This window comes from Phyllopteryx taeniolatus, unplaced genomic scaffold (genome assembly GCF_024500385.1).
Source record: "Phyllopteryx taeniolatus isolate TA_2022b unplaced genomic scaffold, UOR_Ptae_1.2 contig_24, whole genome shotgun sequence".
Lineage (NCBI taxonomy): Eukaryota > Metazoa > Chordata > Actinopteri > Syngnathiformes > Syngnathidae > Phyllopteryx > Phyllopteryx taeniolatus.
Window position 1 is genome coordinate 580604 of NW_026903162.1, and position 20179 is coordinate 600782.

The 20179-nt window shown below is 41.1% G+C and overlaps 2 protein-coding genes across 12 annotated transcripts in view; one reads left to right on the forward strand and one right to left on the reverse strand.

The window, feature by feature from the left end:
• Positions 1 to 4940, forward strand: part of tubgcp4 (tubulin gamma complex component 4) — a 47323-nt gene extending 42383 nt beyond the window's left edge. For all 3 annotated transcript variants that reach the window (XM_061765048.1, XM_061765049.1, XM_061765050.1), the window contains 5 exons: positions 3010 to 3187; positions 3689 to 3823; positions 3909 to 4025; positions 4102 to 4241; positions 4555 to 4940. In XM_061765048.1, coding sequence (XP_061621032.1) covers positions 3010 to 3187; positions 3689 to 3823; positions 3909 to 4025; positions 4102 to 4241; positions 4555 to 4561 — 577 coding nt within the window. In that variant the 3' untranslated portion in view covers positions 4562 to 4940. The remainder of the gene's footprint in view (positions 1 to 3009; positions 3188 to 3688; positions 3824 to 3908; positions 4026 to 4101; positions 4242 to 4554) is intronic.
• The window catches only part of tp53bp1 (tumor protein p53 binding protein, 1), a 54740-nt gene continuing 39490 nt past the window's right edge, over positions 4930 to 20179 (reverse strand). For 5 of the 9 annotated variants that reach the window (XM_061765041.1, XM_061765042.1, XM_061765046.1 and 2 more), the window contains 10 exons: positions 19570 to 19793; positions 19163 to 19318; positions 18585 to 18982; positions 10811 to 11002; positions 9003 to 9182; positions 8165 to 8359; positions 8003 to 8097; positions 7722 to 7918; positions 5329 to 5465; positions 4930 to 5255 (listed from right to left, as the gene is read on the reverse strand). In XM_061765041.1, coding sequence (XP_061621025.1) covers positions 5053 to 5255; positions 5329 to 5465; positions 7722 to 7918; positions 8003 to 8097; positions 8165 to 8359; positions 9003 to 9182; positions 10811 to 11002; positions 18585 to 18982; positions 19163 to 19318; positions 19570 to 19793 — 1977 coding nt within the window. In that variant the 3' untranslated portion in view covers positions 4930 to 5052. Of the gene's footprint in view, positions 5256 to 5328; positions 5466 to 7721; positions 7919 to 8002; positions 8098 to 8164; positions 8360 to 8571; positions 8697 to 9002; positions 9209 to 10810; positions 11003 to 18584; positions 18983 to 19162; positions 19319 to 19569; positions 19794 to 20179 lie in introns of those variants that run through there. The other 4 variants (XM_061765044.1, XR_009787049.1, XR_009787050.1 and 1 more) reach the window with 4 other exon arrangements.

The window sequence follows — 20179 nt, forward strand, 5'->3', positions numbered from 1 at the left end:
TAAACCGTACCCTCAGTTTAGCAAATGTCTGGGGCTCCGTATACCTACGTATATCTGTCAAGTGAAGTAAATTCTATTTGTATGTTATATTCTTACTCGTGTGAATTCTGTGTATAAATTGTCATGTCGTGATATATCCTACATCCCATTTTTTCAACTGAAAGGCAATATTGCTGTAGTTCGAGGTGGTTGATCATTATATAGCAGTACTAGCAGGACTGGCTACAATTAGCCTGCGTGTTTCCTAAACACAGTACTAAATTGAGGGTACGGATTACTAAACTGAGGGAACAGATTATCAATGAATTTTATTTTTCTCATACCTTGGCACCAGGGGGGCTCTGTAGTTTACTGTAAAACTAAGCACACAAAAAAATACAATTACCCTCATGTTATATTTAAATACAAGACACACATCGTTTTAGAAATCACCAGATTAATTCTAACAGTCAATGGAAAATCCAATTGGCGGGCTAGCTAGTATTAGCATTTGGTCACAGGAGGGATTTAACTTCAAATAACGAATATTCACACATAAAGGCCGTAGTAACACATAAGAAGTAATATAACAATACTCAGGGCAGGAACAGCAGATACAGTCATTGACTGTGTAAAAAGTTTTTTCCTAACTTTGATATGAAACCAGAGTAAACCTTTCCTGTTTAAAGTAGATCAAGTAGATCACCAAAATTATTTCTATTTGCTAAATGCTAGAGTAATGAGACAATTTTTACAACTATAATAGACAATACAATCATGGCTAAAAATATTGGCACATTTTCTTTAATTTTTCTTTGTTTTTGTTCAATTTCTATTATTTTAATATATTATTATTTTACTTGTTAATTGTTACTTGTTGCTAATTTATTTTCTGGTTGTTCTTTTAAGTTATAGTTAGAGTTGAGTTTTGGTAGTTGAAGAAATATTTTTTTTTTAAATGAATAATTGTTTGCTAATCATGATTTCAATATCAATCAAAATGATCATCATTATTTCTTTTGCCATAATTGCACAGCCCTAGTGTTGTGTCCCCTCCCACCGTCACAAGAGCTGCGAAACAAACTTCAGATTATATAGCCAATAGCACTCACCATAAATACATTGCGCAACATACTCAAAGTCTGAGACCAAGGCACATAGACATTTAGAAATTAGAAGGCAATGTGGGGAGGTGTGCGCATGCGTATGTGTGTGGGGATTCAGAGTTCAGGTGGACGGAGGACAAGAGAGGTAGAGCGGGCAGAGAGTTCAGCTTCCTGATGAATAAAACTGTCTTTTAGTCGGCTGGTCCTGGCCTGCAGACTCCGCAGTCTCCTCCCTGATGGCAGAAGACTGAAGAGTCTGCACATCATCAAGACACTAGAGAAAGCTTTGTTGGAATAACAATGCAAAGTAAATAGTTAATAGTTTCGTAATTGATTTATTCTTTTAAGCATTTTTGTTAATTTGTGTAATTGCCTTGATTTTAGTGGGGTTCATACAGTCATCACCCTGAATGCAATTGTACTAACAATTTCTTAAAGGGACTTAAATAATACAGTATAACGACGCTAAATACGAAATAATCATTAAAACGTAATGCATTGTATCATGAATATACGGGGCCAGTATAGGTTCTGACACTGCCACCACGATGTGGCTCATGGTTGGCCGACAGGACCACCACTAAGCTTTACGTCAGAACTAATCGTTGAAGCTTTGTAGGAGGAATTCTTTCCCATTCTTGCTGGATGTACAACTTCAGTCGCTCAACAGTCCAGGGTCTTCGTCATATTTTGCACTTCATAATGCGCCAAACATTAGGGAGACAGGTCTGGACTGCTGGCAGGCCAGTATAGTACTTGCAATCTTTCACTATGAAGCCACACTGTTGTAACACGTGCAGAATGTGGCTTGGCATTGTATGGCTGAAATAAGCAGGGATGTCCCTGAAAAAGACATTGCTTGGATGGCAGCGTATGTTGCTCCAAAACCTGTATGTACCTTTCAGCAATAATTGTGCCTTCACAGATGTGCAGGTTACCCATTCCATTGCCACGAACGCATACCATCTCAGATATGCTGGCTTTTGAACTTTGCACTGATAACAATCCGGATGGTCCTTTTCCTCTTTGGCCCACGACGTACACAACGTCCATGATTTCCAAAAACAATTTGAAATGTGGACTCGTCAGACCACAGCACACTTTTCCACTTTGCGGCAGTCAATCTCAGCTAAGCTCGGACCCAGAGAAACCGGCGGTCTGTCTGGGTGTTGTTGATCATATGGCTTTCGCTTTGCATTATGGACTTGTAACTTGCATTTGTAGATGTAGTGGCAAACTGTGTTAACTGACAATGTTTTTCTAAGGTGTTTCTGAGCCCACGTGGCAATATCCTTTACACTATGATGCTGGTTTTTAATGCAGTGCTGTCTGTGGGATCGAAGGTCACGGGTATTGTTGGTTTTCAGCCTTGCTGCTTATGGGCAGAGATTTCTCCAGATTCTCTCAATGTTTTGGTGATAGTATGGACCGTAGATGATAAAATACCTTGCAGTTGTACGTTCAGAAACGTTGTTCTGAAACTGTTGGACTGTTTGCTCATGCACTTGTCCACAAAGTGGTGAAGCCCTACCCGTTCTTCCTTATGGCCAACTGAGCCTTTCGGGGATGTTCCTTTTATACGCAATCATGACTGTCACCTGTTCGCAATTAACCTGTTCACCTGAATGTGTTTTTTTGAGCATTCCTCAACTTTCCCTGTCTTTTGTTGCCCATGTCCCAGCTTTTTTGGAACATGTTTCAGGCATCAAATTCAATGAGAATTTGAACACAAAAAAATAAAATGTTTATCAGTTCAAACCTTAAATATCTTGTCTTTGTAGTTTATTAAATTGAATATAGTTTGCAAAGGTATTCTGTTTTTGTTTACATTTTATACAACTCCCAACTTCTTTGAAATTTGGGTTTGTAGTAAATACAATAGGCTTCTGTTGAGCATCGTGTTCTGCTCTGTCTCTGTGATTAGATACAACGTCGTGTTCAGGTACCTGCTGAGTGTGCGGCGGGTGCAGTCACAGCTGCAGCACTGCTGGGCTTTGCAGATGCAAAGGAAACATCTCAAGTCCAGCCAGACAGACGCTATCAAGTGGAGGCTACGTAACCACATGGCTTTTCTGATTGATAACTTGCAGTACTACTTGCAGGTAACAGCCTCATCTTCTGTTTTCCCCTATCAGCTATGGGGAAACCATTTCACCCTGCCAAACATTAAACATTGTTCTTTGAGGGGGGCAGCACGGTACATGACTGGTTAGCACATATGCCTCACAGTTCTGAGGACCCGGGTTCAAATCCAGCCTCCCTTGTGTGGAGTTTGCATGTTCTCCCCATACCTGCGTGGGTTTTCTCCGGCACTCCGGTTTGTTCCCACATCTCCAAAACAAGCACGGTGGGTTGATTGAAGACTCTAAATTGCCTCTAGGTGTCAATGTGAGTGTGAATGGTTGTCCCTAGTGAGGATAAGCGGTACGGAAAATGGATGGATGCATGTTTTTTGAGGTTCCTTGATGGTTCATGTTGAGTCACAATGGCATAGGTGCTGAAAATACCTATGATTCCCAGTGTAATGTTTTTTAAAATACATTTCAAAGCAGACTCTCTCAGGATCACTCAGACTATCACAAGCTGCTTTGCTATGTCTCCAGGTGGACGTGTTGGAGTCGCAGTTCTCTCAGCTGCTTCAGCAGATCAACTCCACCAGAGATTTTGAGAGCATCAGACTGGCCCATGACCATTTCCTCAGCAACCTGCTCGCCCAGTCCTTCATCCTCCTGAAGCCAGTATGAAATTGAACTGCACTTTGAATAATATTTAACTGATATCGAACCTGTGAGGTTACTCCAAGCCTAATGTTCCCGTTCTCAGGTCTTCCACTGCCTGAATGAGATCCTGGAGCTCTGTCATAATTTCTGTTCTTTGGTTAGTCAAAGTGTGGCATCGTTGGACGAGAGGGGAACCGCTCAGCTCGAAATTCTTGTCACAGTGGGCTGAGTATTGTTTTTACTGTTCCTAAATGTTAAGAATTAAAGTTTGCCTCATATTCTGTGTTTGTTTCAAGGGCTTCAGACGTCAGTCGTCGCTACTGTTCAAAATCCTGTCAAGCGTGAGGAATCATCAGATCAACTCAGATCTCGCTCAGCTGCTTCTGCGACTAGACTATAACAAGTACTACACCCAGGCTGGAGGCACCCTGGGCAGGTGAATCACACGCTTTTGCCAATTTCTGCTTAGTTTAAAAATATGACATCCAAAGTCGCTGCATATCTTTTTATTAAACAATGCAATTTTAAAGCTGTAGAAGGCTGGCAGCAAAAAAAGTGCCATTATGTCACTGAATGTAGTAATGTTATTAGGACATTGTCTGACATACAATACTGTGTAGTGTAAAAATTCCCTCATCTAAAAAGATGCTTTTCAGAATTTTTTTTCACCTCTCGAAACAAGTTACCTCCTTGTTATAAGAAGCCAATGTTGCTACTTATGTCTAAAATGTCATTTTCTTTCATTTTAGTGTTTGAGAAGAGCACAGAGGATTTCCATTTCGCTGTCCCTAAAGTCTCTCCGATCAAGCTTTTGCCCTTGGTGTTTCTTTTTAAGTGATCTGTGAAACATTGATGCACTAAAATTTCAAATGGCATAATATTCCCTTCATGGGCTTCTCAGTGACGACTGATGATGCTTTGGTTCCCCTATCCACATACCCGCCTCTACAGTCTCTAGGACAGCCTCTGCTTCAGAGGTGGCTGGCAAGTCTTAACACCATCAACTATGTGCATGGCTTAATACAACCAATTTATTTTGGGCAATAGAACATTCAGCGTGTAGGTCTTCCTTTTTGTATATATTGAAACCTTCTCACATGTAACATCAAAAATAAAACCAACCATTAAAGTGAAACACTGATCACCATTTATTCTTTCATAAAAACACAGAATGAAGTTATATACAGTAAAGGCATGCAACACAACAAACGCTAAAGAGTGAACAGGGTTGAAGGCAGGTTGCACATTTAGATTGTTGACGACGATGTCAAGGAATAGTTGTGGTGATATTGAGGCTTGCTCTGGAAACCAAGGCGTTCCCCACAGATGACACTCTGGATGAGCCACTCAGGAGATACCAGAGGGACTTCAAGTGTCATCACATTTTTCTCTATAAGTGGTGGGCAAGAATGGTCTGAGACCACAACATCATACTTGCCTGCAGGAACGTCTACAAGTGAGAGGGGAAAACTAAATGTTGGCCACGTTTTCAAAGCAGAATAATGATAGTCTGTCTCTCTTACCAGAGCCGTCCTTGTCAGCATGGTAATGTCGGACAGAAGAAGCGCCACCCATGGTGACGAGCTGGGCCCAAAGCTCCACTGGCTTCTCAAATACCAGGAAAAAATGCAGGTCCTTGAAGGGACTACAGCGGGGATGCCTTGGGGGAAAAAAATATTACTTGAGAATTGATATACATTTTCTTTTACTTGTAATAGGTTTTGTAGTCTTAGCAACAAGTAAAACAATAACAAACGGTTGAAAGAAATGTCTTTTAGACAGTCGAAAAAGTATGTGAACCCCTAGGCCGGTGGTTCTCAATCGTCACCTTGCGACCTGCATTTTCCTATTGTTGCAAAGTAGACCCACACAGACATTATCAATAAAGATTTTTTGTTTAAAAATAGCCTCTGAAAACACAGTTCATACAGTGGGTAGGGAAATAGCTAATACAGCCATGAGTCTTTTTGGGAATAATGCAACAGGTTTTTCACATCTGGATTTGGGGATCCTTCCAGTTCGGTCAGGTTGGATAGTGAACGTTGGTGGACAGCCATTTTCAGGTCTCTCCAGAGATGATCAATTGGGTTTAAGTCAGGGCTCTGGCTGGGCCATTCAAGAACAGTCATGGCGTTTTCTGAAGCCACTCATTCGTGATTTTAGCTGAATGCTTAGGGTTATTGTCTTGTTGGAAGGTGAACCTTCGGCCCAGTCTGAGGTCCTGAGCACTCTGGAGAAGGTTTTGTCCAGGATATCCCTGTATTTGGCCACATTCATCTTTCCTTCGATTGCAACCAGTTGTCCTGTCCCTGCAGCTGAAAAACACCCCCACAGCATGGTGCTGGGGACTGTATTGGACAGATGATGAGCAGTGCCTGGTTTTCTCCACACATCCCAATTAGAATTAAGGCCAAAAAGTTATATCTTGGTCACATTAGACAAGAGAATCTTATTTCTTACCCCCTCAACTTTCCCCCCTCTCCCGACTGCATCTCTGGAGCTCAGCCACAGTGATCTTTGGGTTCTTCTTTACCTCTCTCGCCAAGGCTCTTCTCCCACGATTGCTCAGTTTGGCCGGACGGCCAGCTCTAGGAAGGGTTCTGGTCGTCCCAAACGTCTTCCATTTAGGGATTATGGAGGCCACTGTGCTGTTAGGAACTTTAACTGCAGCAGAATTGTTTTGTAACCTTGGCCAGATCTGTACCTTGCCACAATTCTGTCTCTGAGCTCTTCAGGCAGTTCTTTTGACCTCATGATTCTCATTTGCTCTAACATGCACTGTGAGCTGTAAGGTCTTATATAGACAAGTGTGGCTTTCCGAATCAAGTCCAATCAGTATAATCAAACACAGCTGGACTCCAATGAAGCTGTAGAACCATCTCAAGGATGATCAGAAGAAATGGACAGCACCCGAGTTAAATATGAGTGTCACAGCAAAGGGTCTGAATACTTATGGCTGTGTGATATTTCAGTTTTGTTTTTTTAATCTGAAAAAATGTCAATATGGGATGCCGTGTGTACATTAATGGGGGGTGGGGATGTGGTGAACAAATGATTTTAGCAAATGGCTGCAATATAACAAGAGTGAAAAATTTAAGGGGGTCTGAATACTTTCTGTACCCACTGTATTTTTAAAGGCCATTTCAAATGGGTTTGCTGTATAACCAAAGCATATTGCTAGCCATTACATCTGCCAGCCAGAGGCTGAGCTGCACTGTATTTGATTACAGAGTAAACTAGTGGCTAGAGCACAAGGAAGAAACATTTCTTATCATGGGATGAGAATGGCGGTGCTGGTTAAAGCTACTAACGTTTTGCGTTAGCTATTCTTAAGAAGTTTTGCCTAATGTAAACAATACTTTGCACAAAAAGACCTTAATTAAGACTTGTCAAAATTGGAAAAGGTCACAAAAGTATCACTTAAAAGTCTTGATAATCATCAATCCATTGTAAAACAGACAAATGGAGAACATTCAGCACTGTTATTTCTCTCCCTGGAATAATCCTGTAAAAATGACACTCCATGAGGTGAAAGAGAATCCTAGCATCTGTACTAACAAATCGACGATAAATAAAACATTAACAATTATGGATGCTATTGGAAAACATCACAGAGGAAGCCATTACTCTACAAGTATTTTTTTTTGAATGCTACATGTTTAAAGTTTGCAAAAGAGCACCTGGATGTTCCATAGCACTACTGGCAAACTATTGTGTTGACACATGAAACCAAAGTTGAGTTGTTTGGAAGGAATAAACGACACTGTGGAGGGGAAAAAAGGCACACCACCATCAAAGCTTCATTCAATTGAAGTGTGGTGGAGTTGGCATCATAGTTAGGGAGTACCTACCTCTTGGCCTGGACACATTCCTATTATCGATAAGAGAAAAAAAACATTCCTAACACAATTTTTACCATTCCACAATGGCATCATCTGGTCCCAAACCAGCAGGCAGCAGATAGTTCCTATAGTTGAGCAGTTTGTTGTCTTTGCAGCAGTCTCGCACCCACAGATGTGAGACACATGGCACACCACTGGCCAAGCACAGTAAGTACTTCCTGGTACGGCAGTGCTGGTCTACGATAAGAAGACTCTGGTAGGCTGCTTTGCACTGAGGAGAGGACCAAGATGAGGTGAGGATTAATTATAACTGAATTCATTACCATTTTCTAGTTTGTATTATGAGTCCACTTGCCTGTTCTTCATTGAAGTCTGGCAAAACAAAGCCTCCACCTGCCTGGAGCTGAGACTCAGTGTATGCTTTGTTAAATGGGCCAGTCTGCACATAATCTACTTGGAAAATGGAGACAATGAATGACAACCCAACAACTGGGATGCTGAGTATATTCTGCCTCACCATCGTCGTCCTCATCCTCACTAGTGAGCTTATTGTTTAGTCGGTCCCTCTCAGACGAGGCTGTCAGCATGAAGGCGAAGCCCATGAAGAGAGATGTGTTCTGGGGTATCGGGCCGTGAGTCTCTGGTGGATCACACGGCTGGGCGGCAAGATCTGTGCCACTGCCAGACGTGTTGCACACACCGACCCGCTGAGCTGCAGGACCACACGTTGCATCCATGTTATATAGTATCAATTTGAAAATCGGTTCACCCAAGTTGTGTATTAAAAAAAAACATTCAATTGTAGTGGTTGTACTAAAAAACTGCTAAGAGAAACACCAGTGATGTTGCATTCTTTACTCCCATCTTCCCTCTACCTGTGGACCACCACCAGGACAGCACCACAAGTGTCACTTTTTTCATTACCAAATAAGCCTCAGCAACAGCCCGCAAACAGCATGGGGAGGAAGGACTTGGGTTGATATGACTGACGTCTCAGTCGTTAACGCTCAGCACAAAACACACAATCACATCCAACACAGACATGAAATCTGACAGATTAGAAAGCATCATACCAATCATTTCAAAATCATTTAATTAAAAAAAGTTAAAAACTGATACATCATCATTAAATGCTAAACATTTTTAAAACACCAATTAGAACATATTTAAACCGTCACCATTTCCATTGACACAACTGCGATAAAAACTGGTTCATTATAAATATGCTTAATCTAATTAAAACACAGGTATTGTTAATAAAAAAAAAAAAAAAAAATTAAAAAAAAGGTTAAAGTGAAATCATGACATGCCCCCCCACTCCCCCATTGAGACATTTGGTGAGAGAGTCTCTGTACCGGCTCTGGCATTAGGACCCCTGCGGCTTCTTTTGGCTGGCGAACTCTCGTTATCAAGCGTCCTCAGCCTTTTCTTAGTGGATGGGCCTGGGTTACGTGGGCTGCTGGAGGAACTGTGGATAGGAGTGTTCGAGCCCCCAGGGGCTCCTCTGCGGCGCCTTTTTCCCTCCACCAAATTATCTGCAGAAAAAGAAAACATGAGGCTTCTGATTAAGCCCCACACATTGTGTTGATGCAAAGAGAAAACAAAGCCCACTCACTACAGTGCAACATTGTGTGCCAATGGTAATCGCTCAGCATTCATATTCTGTCATTTTACAGCATGATCACTGCTCAACGTAGTCAAAACTCAATCAAAACATGCCGCTTGTTCATTGCAGGTGTGCTATTGATATTTATTCTGACCAAACAGTAAGTAATGTAATGATGTGTACTTAAACCTAAGCATCCAATCAAATGCTTTTAAATAGATTTTTACACTATACAGGCAAGTCCAAACGTAGAGTTAACACCTTTAGTGTAGTACCACGTTGTGCCGTAACATCCCAGTCAGCATTGAGGTTTACTGGAAGAGATGCAGCATAATTAAAGCAAGAAGAAAAGGCGGACAAGGTCCTCAAATGAGCTACAGTAATAAATGTTCCCACAGAGCAAAGTATATATGCCTGTGAGTATTGTTGTATTCTCTGTTTTGTATGTGTTGCTACTCTGTGTGCATTTAAGTAGCAGTTTTTTTAAGGATTCTAATACCCATGACATCTATGCTAATTTCTGTTAGTCCTACGGCATTTCACATTATGTTAGCATGAAGCTAAAGTACTTTTCGTCAGACGAAATATGGTTTGTTTGAACATTTAAGTGCTTAAATATAAAATGTTTAATTATATTTTGTCCCATGCATCAATTTTACAGTAAACTTCAACTGGGAGTGACAAATAAACAGCAAACCCGCTTCGCCTCTCATTTGGGAGAAGTGTGCGAGCGAGTGAGAACGGGTGCTAATGAATACCTTAAAAAGTGTGTTTGAATCGGTTTTAGTGTTTTGATAACTTTGAATGTGGGAGAGGTAAAACTGACAAAAAGGTTTTTATAAGGTCTTTCTAAATCGCAGGTTGGTATGGAACGTAACCCCCACAATAAACTGCACTGCTCACTTGCACTGTATCTGGGGCCAGCATTGTAGCTCTCAATTCCTCGCTTTGACATTTTGGTTTACTTGCAGAACAATGTCTAAATTTCCATATTTTCATAATTTTGTCAACATTACCGCGGGACAGTTATCACAGTATATTTTGTAATAGGATAAAAATTAAAACAAAAAAAATAAATTCTGCATACTGTTCAATTCCTTAACATAATCATTACTCTATAATTGTCACCATTAATGAATCATGCCTTCAATATTTGTTATTTTAATGTTTTTATTGCATCAACCTTGGCGGACGCAGTTGCAGCCTGATTCAAAGTATATGAGATTTTGACATGCCACTATCTGTGTCTATGGATTAATTCGCCTTTAACAATTTTGTTTTCAACATTGGTTTAAAAAAAAAAAAAAATAATAATAAATCAGATTAATCAAATCTGTTTCGCAAACAAATAACATTGTTGATAGAATGAATTGGATAGTTTATGCATGGACAATAGTGGCATATTAACAGCATGCACCAACCAGCTTTTTTTCCTCTTTGTTTTCCAACAATGTTTATTTCATCGAATTCATTCATGAAATTTTCATCACGGAGGACGGACACAGCGCCGAGTCAGCGTTCAGTGATTTCCGTAACATTTGGCAGCTCTGTACTTACCTAGGCTGATGTCAGAGGCCTTGGCCAGGGGAGTGGAGGGCTCATAGGGGCCAAGGCTGTGGTGCTCTCTCAGTCTGTTTCCCTGTTCCAGGGAGAGAATGACTGATGTCCTGTTGTACCACTGCTTTTGGCCCTCACGCTCTACACTATAGAAGAGGTCTTGGCCTTCTGTTTTATAACCCTTCACGATACCTAAAAACACAAAGATGCACGTGATCAGAATGCACTAGTACTAATTTCTCCCTGCACAAACAAGGCTCTACTCGCCTCATTTGGGGCAGTTGGTTTTCCACCTCAGAATTTTTTAGAGGGTGAACGCACCTTGAACAAATGAGTTGTAACAATACATGCTAACAAACAATGAAGGGGACAGAAGACTGAGGAGTCCCCTATATTTCTCACCCCTTTACTCTCAGAGAAATCCGTTTCCGTTTTACTGCATAATGATGCTCTTCTCAGTAACAGTAGCACTGCTGTCAGTGTCACCCAAGTATAGAGATAAAGTGGAGTGACGCTTTTCATCACCAAGAGCATATTAAGGCAGTTCAAATGGTAAACTATATTAATGTTAATTAATCTTCTTATCAATTAAAGTAAAAGTTATATACAGTTATATACAAAGTTATATACATTATCAAATAAGTCGATCGACTTATTTGATAATCTTCAAGAAGGACCTTAAGGACTACCGTATTTTCAGGACCATAAGGTGCACTTAAAAGTCGTAAATTTTCTCCAAAATGGACGGGGCGCCTTATAATGCGCGCCTTATGTGTGCACCGAGTTCCAAAATCTAATCAATGTTGTGTGATGAGCGCTCCGCTTGACTGGCTGGGAGCATTTCCTGCCGACACGCTGCTTATACAGAGGAAAAGCAGACGTGCCTGAGGACAGCATATGGACGTAAAGGGTGCGCGTGGAGGACGACGCTAAAGGCACGCCCCCAGTAGGTATATAGCGCCGGTCAACCCAGCCTCCACTCGTAAAGTAGCAATCAAGCCAACCGCCCCTAATTTTGTTCATACTAGGCATTACGGTAATAAGTCGGCAACTCGCGGCGAAAGCCACCTTCAAAATAAAAGCTTCCCAATAATACGGACGTCAATGCTCTTCGGTTAAGGAATGGTTAATTTGAATCTTGAAATGATTTCAGAGACTTTTATTTTGAAATACAATATCAGATCTTCACCAAACCTCTTTTAGTGGAGTCCTTGGTGGTCTGTCACACAGATCTGGACTTGTCTTACGATACCAATGGGATTACGTTGGGGTGGCTTTGGCTCATTAGGTAGAACAGGTTCGAATCCCTGCTACGACTGTCCGCATGTCGAAGTGTCCTTGGGCAAGACACTGAACCCTAATTTGCTCCCAGTGGGCCTGGCAGCGCCTCGCATGGCAGCAGTCGCCCATTGGTTTATGAATGTGTGTGTGAATGTGAGGCTTTGTAAAGCACTTTGGGCACTGTGATGATGTGGATAAAGTGCTATATAAGTGCAGTCCATTTACCATTTATTTTTCCTAAGATATCAAATAAACAAATTTTTGTAATGTATCTCAAGATTCAAATTAACTTTGCTGGTTGCATTCGTTAACCGAAGAGCACTGACGTCTGTATTATTGGGAAGCTTTTATTTTGAAGGTGGCTTTCGCCGCGAATTGGCGACCTATTATCGTAATGCCTAGTATGAACAAAATTAGGGGCGGCTGGCTTGACTGCTACTTAACGAGTGGAGGCTGGCTTAACCGCAGTCGAAAACGGCACCTACGAAGAGACACGCTTACGAAGCACAGTTTAAACTGGAAGCTATCAGTTACGCGAAGGAACATGGGATTTGAGCAGCTGCGAGAGAATTCAAAATCAATGAATCCATGGTTCGCAAGTGGAGGAAGCAGGAAAACGAGCTTCGCCAAGTCAAGAAGACGAAGCTGAGTTTCCGCGAAAAAAAAACACAAACGCGGAAACAAGGCGAGGTGGCCCGAGTTGGTCTTCCAACTGGAGAAATGGATTAATGAACTCCAACCGCTGGACATCGGTGTAAACAGGGCATTCAAAGTGAAGTTGCGATCGGCGTGGGAGCCATGGATGACAGATAGCGAACACAATAATGCGGTGCGCCTTATGTATGTGTTAAATACAGAAATAGACACCGTAACTGAGATTGCGCCATTTAATACGGTGCGCCCTATGGTCGTGAAAATACGGTATATAGAATTTTCTCAAATTAAAATGTTTTAGTTAGTTTAGAAGGTAAACAATATTCGAAAACTTTGGTGGTAAATATTGGCAGTCTAACTTTAGCTGTCAGATAATTGTAACAGATGTCAACAGCAGGACAAAGTCGTCTAAATTTTGTTCCCGGCCGGAAGTATGTTTGCCTTGGGCCCCCAAATGACTAGCTAGTTACGCCCTGGTTCAAGACCGCGCCGTCACTTGGCATGACCACCAAAGTGGATTAGCGTAGTTTGCAAAAAAATAATTTGAATTGCAGGACACACCGACACTTCAAAAGGACGTCACTGTCATAAATATGCATTCTTCAATTCGGCGCCAAGCGGCATCGGGTCTTGTCTTCCCGGATGCGTCACTCCCTTAAGCTGGGAAATGCCGTGAGCCTGACTGCTTAGCCAGCAGCAGCTGGCGGATTTTATGAAGGGGGGAACGAAACCACTAACACCGTTCACACACTGCAGAATGAATGCGCTCACTTTAACTTTCATCAGGAAGGGCTTCTGAGTTTTGACGCAGGCAATTTTGATTCGCCAGGAAAGAAATACACGCAAAGTGTAGTTCTTCAGTTGTTATTTGGGTTCTCCCACTACGATCACGTGATCGGAAATCAGAGCCAATCACATGATTTTCAGCTGATCGATATCAACTGAAAAGGATTGGAAAATTAAATTATTAATTTCTAAAGTCAATAATAAAATATTTTATGTTTACTTGATTGGAACCACTGCTAACTTATGAAATGCGCAATCTATTTTTAGACTTTGGTTTTTGACTTCCATGTCTGGCGCCGTTGTTCCAATCCATCGTGATTACCAGTGATGTCTGACTCAAGTTCACCAATCAAACCATACAAGAAATTCACGTCCATACACAAAGTCTTCTATTGGGTTTCGCGGGTAAATCAAAGTGAGTCGTGACAGCTGCACGTGACTCGTGTTTACATTACAGACTATGAAAAACAACAGCGTTAACTTGCAGCGTAGTTTCGTCACTGCCCAAACTAGGATATTCCAGCCCACGTCTAACTTGAGAAAACACCTTGCGGTAAATTGCAGATGTTTTTGCTGTAGTTTTGGCTGTGGCTATGGCAACATTAGCACTATTTTATGGTTACAAGTAACTGTAACATGCATTTTTTGGCGTATGTTCTGTTCTGTCTCGCTCACAAACACACACTATCAATAAGTCTGTTCAGCAAACAGCTTAATTTAGTCATTATAGTGGATAAAGCAAATAATGTTTCTGTAAAGCCCTATGCATGTGTTGCTGTTTTTTCACATAAAAATTGCAATGGTTGCAGGTGTGTGTCGACTCCCATTGAACATGAGTTTGAATGTGATCTGTTACTTCTGAACACAGCCACATCCCAGTTGGGAATATATCGTGTTGCAACCAGATTTTATTATTAATTTTTTTATTTATTTATTATTTTTATCTTCTGAGAACGTTATTTAAACAGGTAAAAGTCCAGTTAAAACATCTATTATGCAATGGTGACCTGGCCAAGAAGGCAGCAAGTTAAACGTCAAGCCCAAGTCAATAACATTGAAGTTTATTTCAGGTATTTTCACCTCCCCTCTCAAAAAGATACAAAAATAAATCCGCTGAGTTGTACAAATTCTAGGTCACTTAAATGGTGGAAAAAGTTTGAAAATTGTATATCTTGGTCACAAAAACCTGGCATTTGAACAGAGGTGTGGAGACGTTTAAATATCCACTGCAGTCTTGTTCCTGTTTTTGTAGTCTACCTGGTGAGCCTACAGTATTGTGCTGTTTAACAAGTAGAAACATGTAAGAGTTTCTTGGAGCTGAATTTGCCTTAATTTGTTATTTTACAAATATTTTATTTTATAAAATTTTATTTATGTTTAGATTAAGTGATATTGGTCAGCAATATCTGAATTTGCACATTCATATTTTATTTAGTTATTTTTATTTAATTTGACGTTCATACTCTGATTTAAAATCAGAAGTTACTCACTAGTCACTCAGTTTTTTTCACCGAGTACTGAAGTAATTATTTGGAGGACTACTTTTTACTTTTAATTGAGTCATTATTCAAAAGTAACAGTACTCTTACTTGAGCACAATATTTAGCTACTCTACCCACCTCTGGCCAAAAGATATTTAAAAAAAATTTTTTAAAACAAAATTTAAAAAAGCAACAAAATGACATGATCCAAAGAAATTCTAGAACAGTGGAGAGTCAGTAATTGACATCTATCAGTCTGGAAAGTGTTACAAAACCCTATTTAAGCTTTATAATTCCAGCGAACCAGAGGGAGAGCCATTATCCTCACGTGGAGAAAACAGAACCGTGGTGAACCTTCCCAGAAGTGGCTGGCCTACAAATATTACTCCAAGAGAACAGCAATGACTCATCCAGGAGGCCACAAAGGAACTCAGGACAATTTCTATAGAACGGCAGGCCTTCATTTCCTCAGTTAAGGTCAGTGTTCAGCAAAAGAGACTTGCCAAAAATGGCATCCATGGCAGAGTTCCAAGGTGAAAACCACTGCTGACCAAAAAAGAACATAAAGGCTTGTCATACTTTTGGGAAAAAAAAAAACATTGAATTATTTCCAATACTTTTGGGAGAATACTATATGGACTGATGAGATTAAAGTTGATATTTTTAGGTGTGTGTCTCGTTACATCTGGCGTTAAATGTAGCACAGCATTTCAGAAAAAGAACAGCAGTCAACAGTCAAACATGGTGGTGGTAGTGTGATGGTCTTGGGCTACTTTGCTCCTTCTGGACCTGGACAACTTAATGGAACCATGAATTCTGCTCTTTAACAGAAAATCCTGAAGGAGAATGTTCAGCCATTAGTTTTGTGACCAAGGTAAAGCGCATTTGGGTTGTGCAGCAGGATAACGATCCAAAACACACCAAGTCAACTTCTGAATGGCTTGAAAATAAAAATTAAATGAAGGTTTTGAATCCGATTGAAATGCAGTGGCATGACCTTAAAAAGGCCGTTCATGCTCGAAAACCCTCCATTTTTGCTGAATTCAAAAAATTCTGCAAGGAAGAGTGGGCCAAAATATCTCCACAGAGATGTCAAAGACTCATTCCTAGTTATAGAAAATGGTTGATTTAAGTTGTTGCTGAGGATGATGGCCTAGCCAGTTATTAGGTTTAGGGTGCCATCACTTTTTCATACAGGGCCAGGTAACTGAAAAAATTATTTTTTCCCTTAATAAATGAAATTAGCGGCACGGTGGGCGACTGGTTACAGCGTCTGCCTCACAGTTCTGAGGACCGGGGTTCAATCCTCGGCCCCGCTTGTGTGGAGTTTGCATGTTCTCCCCGTGCCTGCGTAGGTTTTCTCCGGGCACTCCGGTTTCCTCCCACATCCCAAAAACATGCATGGTAGTTAATTGGCAACTCTAAATTGTCCGTAGGTGTGAATGGTTGTTTGTTTATATGTGCCCTGCGATTGGCTGGCAACCAGTTCAGGGTGTACCCCGTCTCCTGCCTGATGATAGCTGGGATAGGCTCCAGCACGCCCGCGACCCTAGTGAGGAGAAGCGGCTCAGAAAATGGATGGAGGGATGGATGAAATGAAATTACCATTCAAAAACAGCATTTTAAGTTTGCTTGGTTTATATTTGTCTGATAGTTACATTTGTTTGATGATCTTAAATAAAGTGAAGAAACTATGCAAAAATATAAGAACTTCAAAAGGGGGCCAATACTTTTCACGGCACTATATACGCACATGGATAAAATTGTTAGTATCCCTCTGTTGATGAAAGAAAAACACACAGTGATCACGGAAATAACTTAAGAGTTATAATAAATAAAACTTTTATGAAAATTAACCATTGAAAATGAGAGATTGCTTTTGAGATGAGCTGTGTGAGTCTCGAGCTCTACTATTGTGACCTAAACCATTCAGTGATTTATAGACCGGCAGCAGATCTTTAAAGTCTAGCTGACTGGGAGCCAGTGTAAAGACTTTTTTTTAAACTAATTTTAATGAACTCGTAGTGCTGCTCTATGGTCTTGAGTAGAGCATGACAATCGTTTTCAGAATGTACAAAATTAGTGCCTAATCATTTGGGGGTAAAATACCAGCTCCACACAAGTTCCAACTTTGGACTAGCTCAACACGCTGTAACCTAGTCACGCTCCTTTAGAGCCGAGCCACACATGATGTTCTATTTTCCTTTACGTATACCATCCATCTATCCATCCATTTTCTACCGCTTACCGGTCTTTACGTATGCCTATTTTTGTATTACCATTATTATTTTCTTTTCATTGTAAAATCCCTCTGCATTGTTTCCCTGTAGTTTTCCCTTTTAGATTTAATAAATTTTTCTATAAAATTCCACTTCCTGTTTTATTTTGTGTGAGTAGAACAGTAAAACCGCTGTAATCGAGAACTCTTATTTCATAATTGTAGCAGCCTTCTAGATAACAGATTAATAAAGGCTTTTCGTCGCTTTTCCTAAAGTTTACACGTATAAAAAGAGACATGGTGCCCCTTTTCGAGACAAAGATAGGTTGATTGTAACCTTAAACGTACGTCAAACTAAACCGGATGTGAACGCAGGCATTCGCTTTCCGCCGTATTCTTTTCCAAAATTAATTAGAATTTTATCCAAAACCAATATATGCTACATCAGCATTTTGAGGGTAATAGCCTATCAGCAAGATATTGCAAAAACAAAACAAAACTATGAACTAGTTCATTTTTGGAACAGTTAACTGAACGTCGAACTAGTTTACGTAGAAAATGAACTATCCCAACACTGGGGGCAAATATGATGACGCAATCATGAAGCGTTATCATGACTGGTCGGTAGAGTCCAAATCTATACCTGCTACCAAGTATACGTTTATACTGCACACCGCTATTTGGATGTACTCTTTTTTTCTTCTTAATCCATTGCAGAGGTATTGGATGGGGACCCGGTATTGACAGATACTCCATATTATGACTTGGACTCGGATGCAAAAAAAAAAAAAAAGGTGATCAGGACATCCGCAGTTGTTATCATTAACAAATTAAGCATTTTTTTGTTGTTGTTTTCTCAGACGTGAGCTTACAGCAAAGTTGTGTCCAGTGATTTTTTTTCTTCCCAGTATGAGCACTATCCAAGTTGATAATAAAAGGAAGCAATTTTGGGTGCAGTTTTTTTTCCATGTCAAGTATCATAATGGGTACTGTATTGTAATGAAATGCATTTCAGTGTCTGTAAAATTTTTTTAAGTAAAAAAAACAAAACAAAAAAAATACTCTTACCAGAGTTCTTTATAGAGGTATCTGTACTTCTGCTTAAATGATGCGAACACAAAAATCTGCTCAGCTATTGAGCAACAAGTGAATTTCCCCGCTGGTCAATAGTATTCTTTATCCAGCTGGGTTTTGATGTCACTGATACAGTATCGGTTTGTCATGCATCAAGCCCTTGGCTGACCAGGTACTGGAAATAGTACTAGTTTTACCAATAGAAAAGTGACGACAACGATCAGAGCCAAGTAGGTGCAGTGCCGTAGAAGATAGGCGCTTGTGAGATCTTATTTCTTACCTACACTGAAGAACTCATCTTCCACCAAAGCGGTGACCTCAGTCTCCAGTGGAATGGGATCACACAGCAGGATATCTTTTCCTGCCACTTCACACTCATAGCCATCATCAAATCGCAGGCGGAATCTGCCCTCCCCAGGATCTTTGACAATGCAGCCAGAATAGAAGTAGCCATTGGAAGACCACTTGGCCACTACTCGCATTCCCACGAAGCTACTTCCAGCTGAGCTTGCCTCCTCTGGGGACGAGCGGAGGGAGTTGGAGTGGCATGGGACCTCAGCGTCTGTAGGGCTGACAGGGACGCCTGGGGCCACTATGTGAGTGAAGGGTTCATCCTCTGAGGAGGACAGGGGCTGACCTTGAGTGCCAAGACGCGACAGTGAGCTAGCACCTCCTCCCCTGAAAGATCCAAAAGGTTTGATCAAACCAAACCACATGCTTAAAACAAACAGCTAATGTGAAGATTGTTAGCAAGAAGAAGTGTAGTGTTAGTTACAGCAGGTAATGCAAGTGCCCCCATTTTACGTAGCTGTATTTGTGAGTTATTAACATGCATGGCGAGCCTCTGGGAGGACTCACCTGGTCGAGGGTCGGCCACGTTTAGCCCGTCCTCTCGGGGTGTGTGAAGCTAAAGCCCCGGACTCAAGGGTACTGTTAACGCTGTCCTTTGTGACCACTGACCCTGCCTTTTGACCCCTATAACCCCTCTGTTTCTGCCCGCCTCCCCTTTTGGGACTGCAGACAAACAGAGGGGACAAATGGAAACAGTTAGGTTCCCCAGTAACTGAGGTTACTCAAATGACGAGTGACCCCAAATTTATGCCTGGAGGCTACCTGCACCTGATACAGGCATGATCAGTGAATCACTGAGATTATGATGTTAGTCAAAGAAGGTGAAGGAGTGACACAGGAAAGGTGTTTTTCACTGACACTACGTAGGAAGAAAATCCAAGAAATGAATGCACAGATCAGAGATGAAGCAGTACCTGACGTATTTGGCGCTTCGGCTGGGCGGCATGATGAATTCTGGCCTGGAGAGACCCGTTGTGGTGCTGCTCGCTCCCCCAGAACTTCGTTGCAGGCTAGAGGCCTTGGATGACAGGGAGCTGATGTCACCAAGGTCACCAGAGGTTAGGGAGCTGCTGATTGTACGGCACGGGGAACTGTCACTGTCCAACACCTGACAGTCCACCACTGGGTCCTCGCTCTCCTAATAAGAATGACAAAACACTCATTTTGGATTTTAAATAAGATGGCCTGCATATAAATTGCCCACATGAGTGAATGTGAATGGCTGGCTCTGTTACCACTTTTCCTTTTCAATAAAATATGTCTTCTTACTTTGGTCAACAGGCAAACCTCCTGAATACCAGTATTTCAAATGTGTCCTCTGTAGTGGACATTTGTAATGTTGAATATCTCCCACCCACTGCATACTACGGATTTAACTCCTTTTGCCCTCTATACTTTCGAGGAAATTTAGAGCTTTCCCATGATACCAAACATGAAGGGGTAGGGCTTTGCTACCTCTTTCTCATTAGTTAAAACAAATAATGGCGATTGGATGTTTTTTTTCTAGTAGTCAGTGAACTCAAA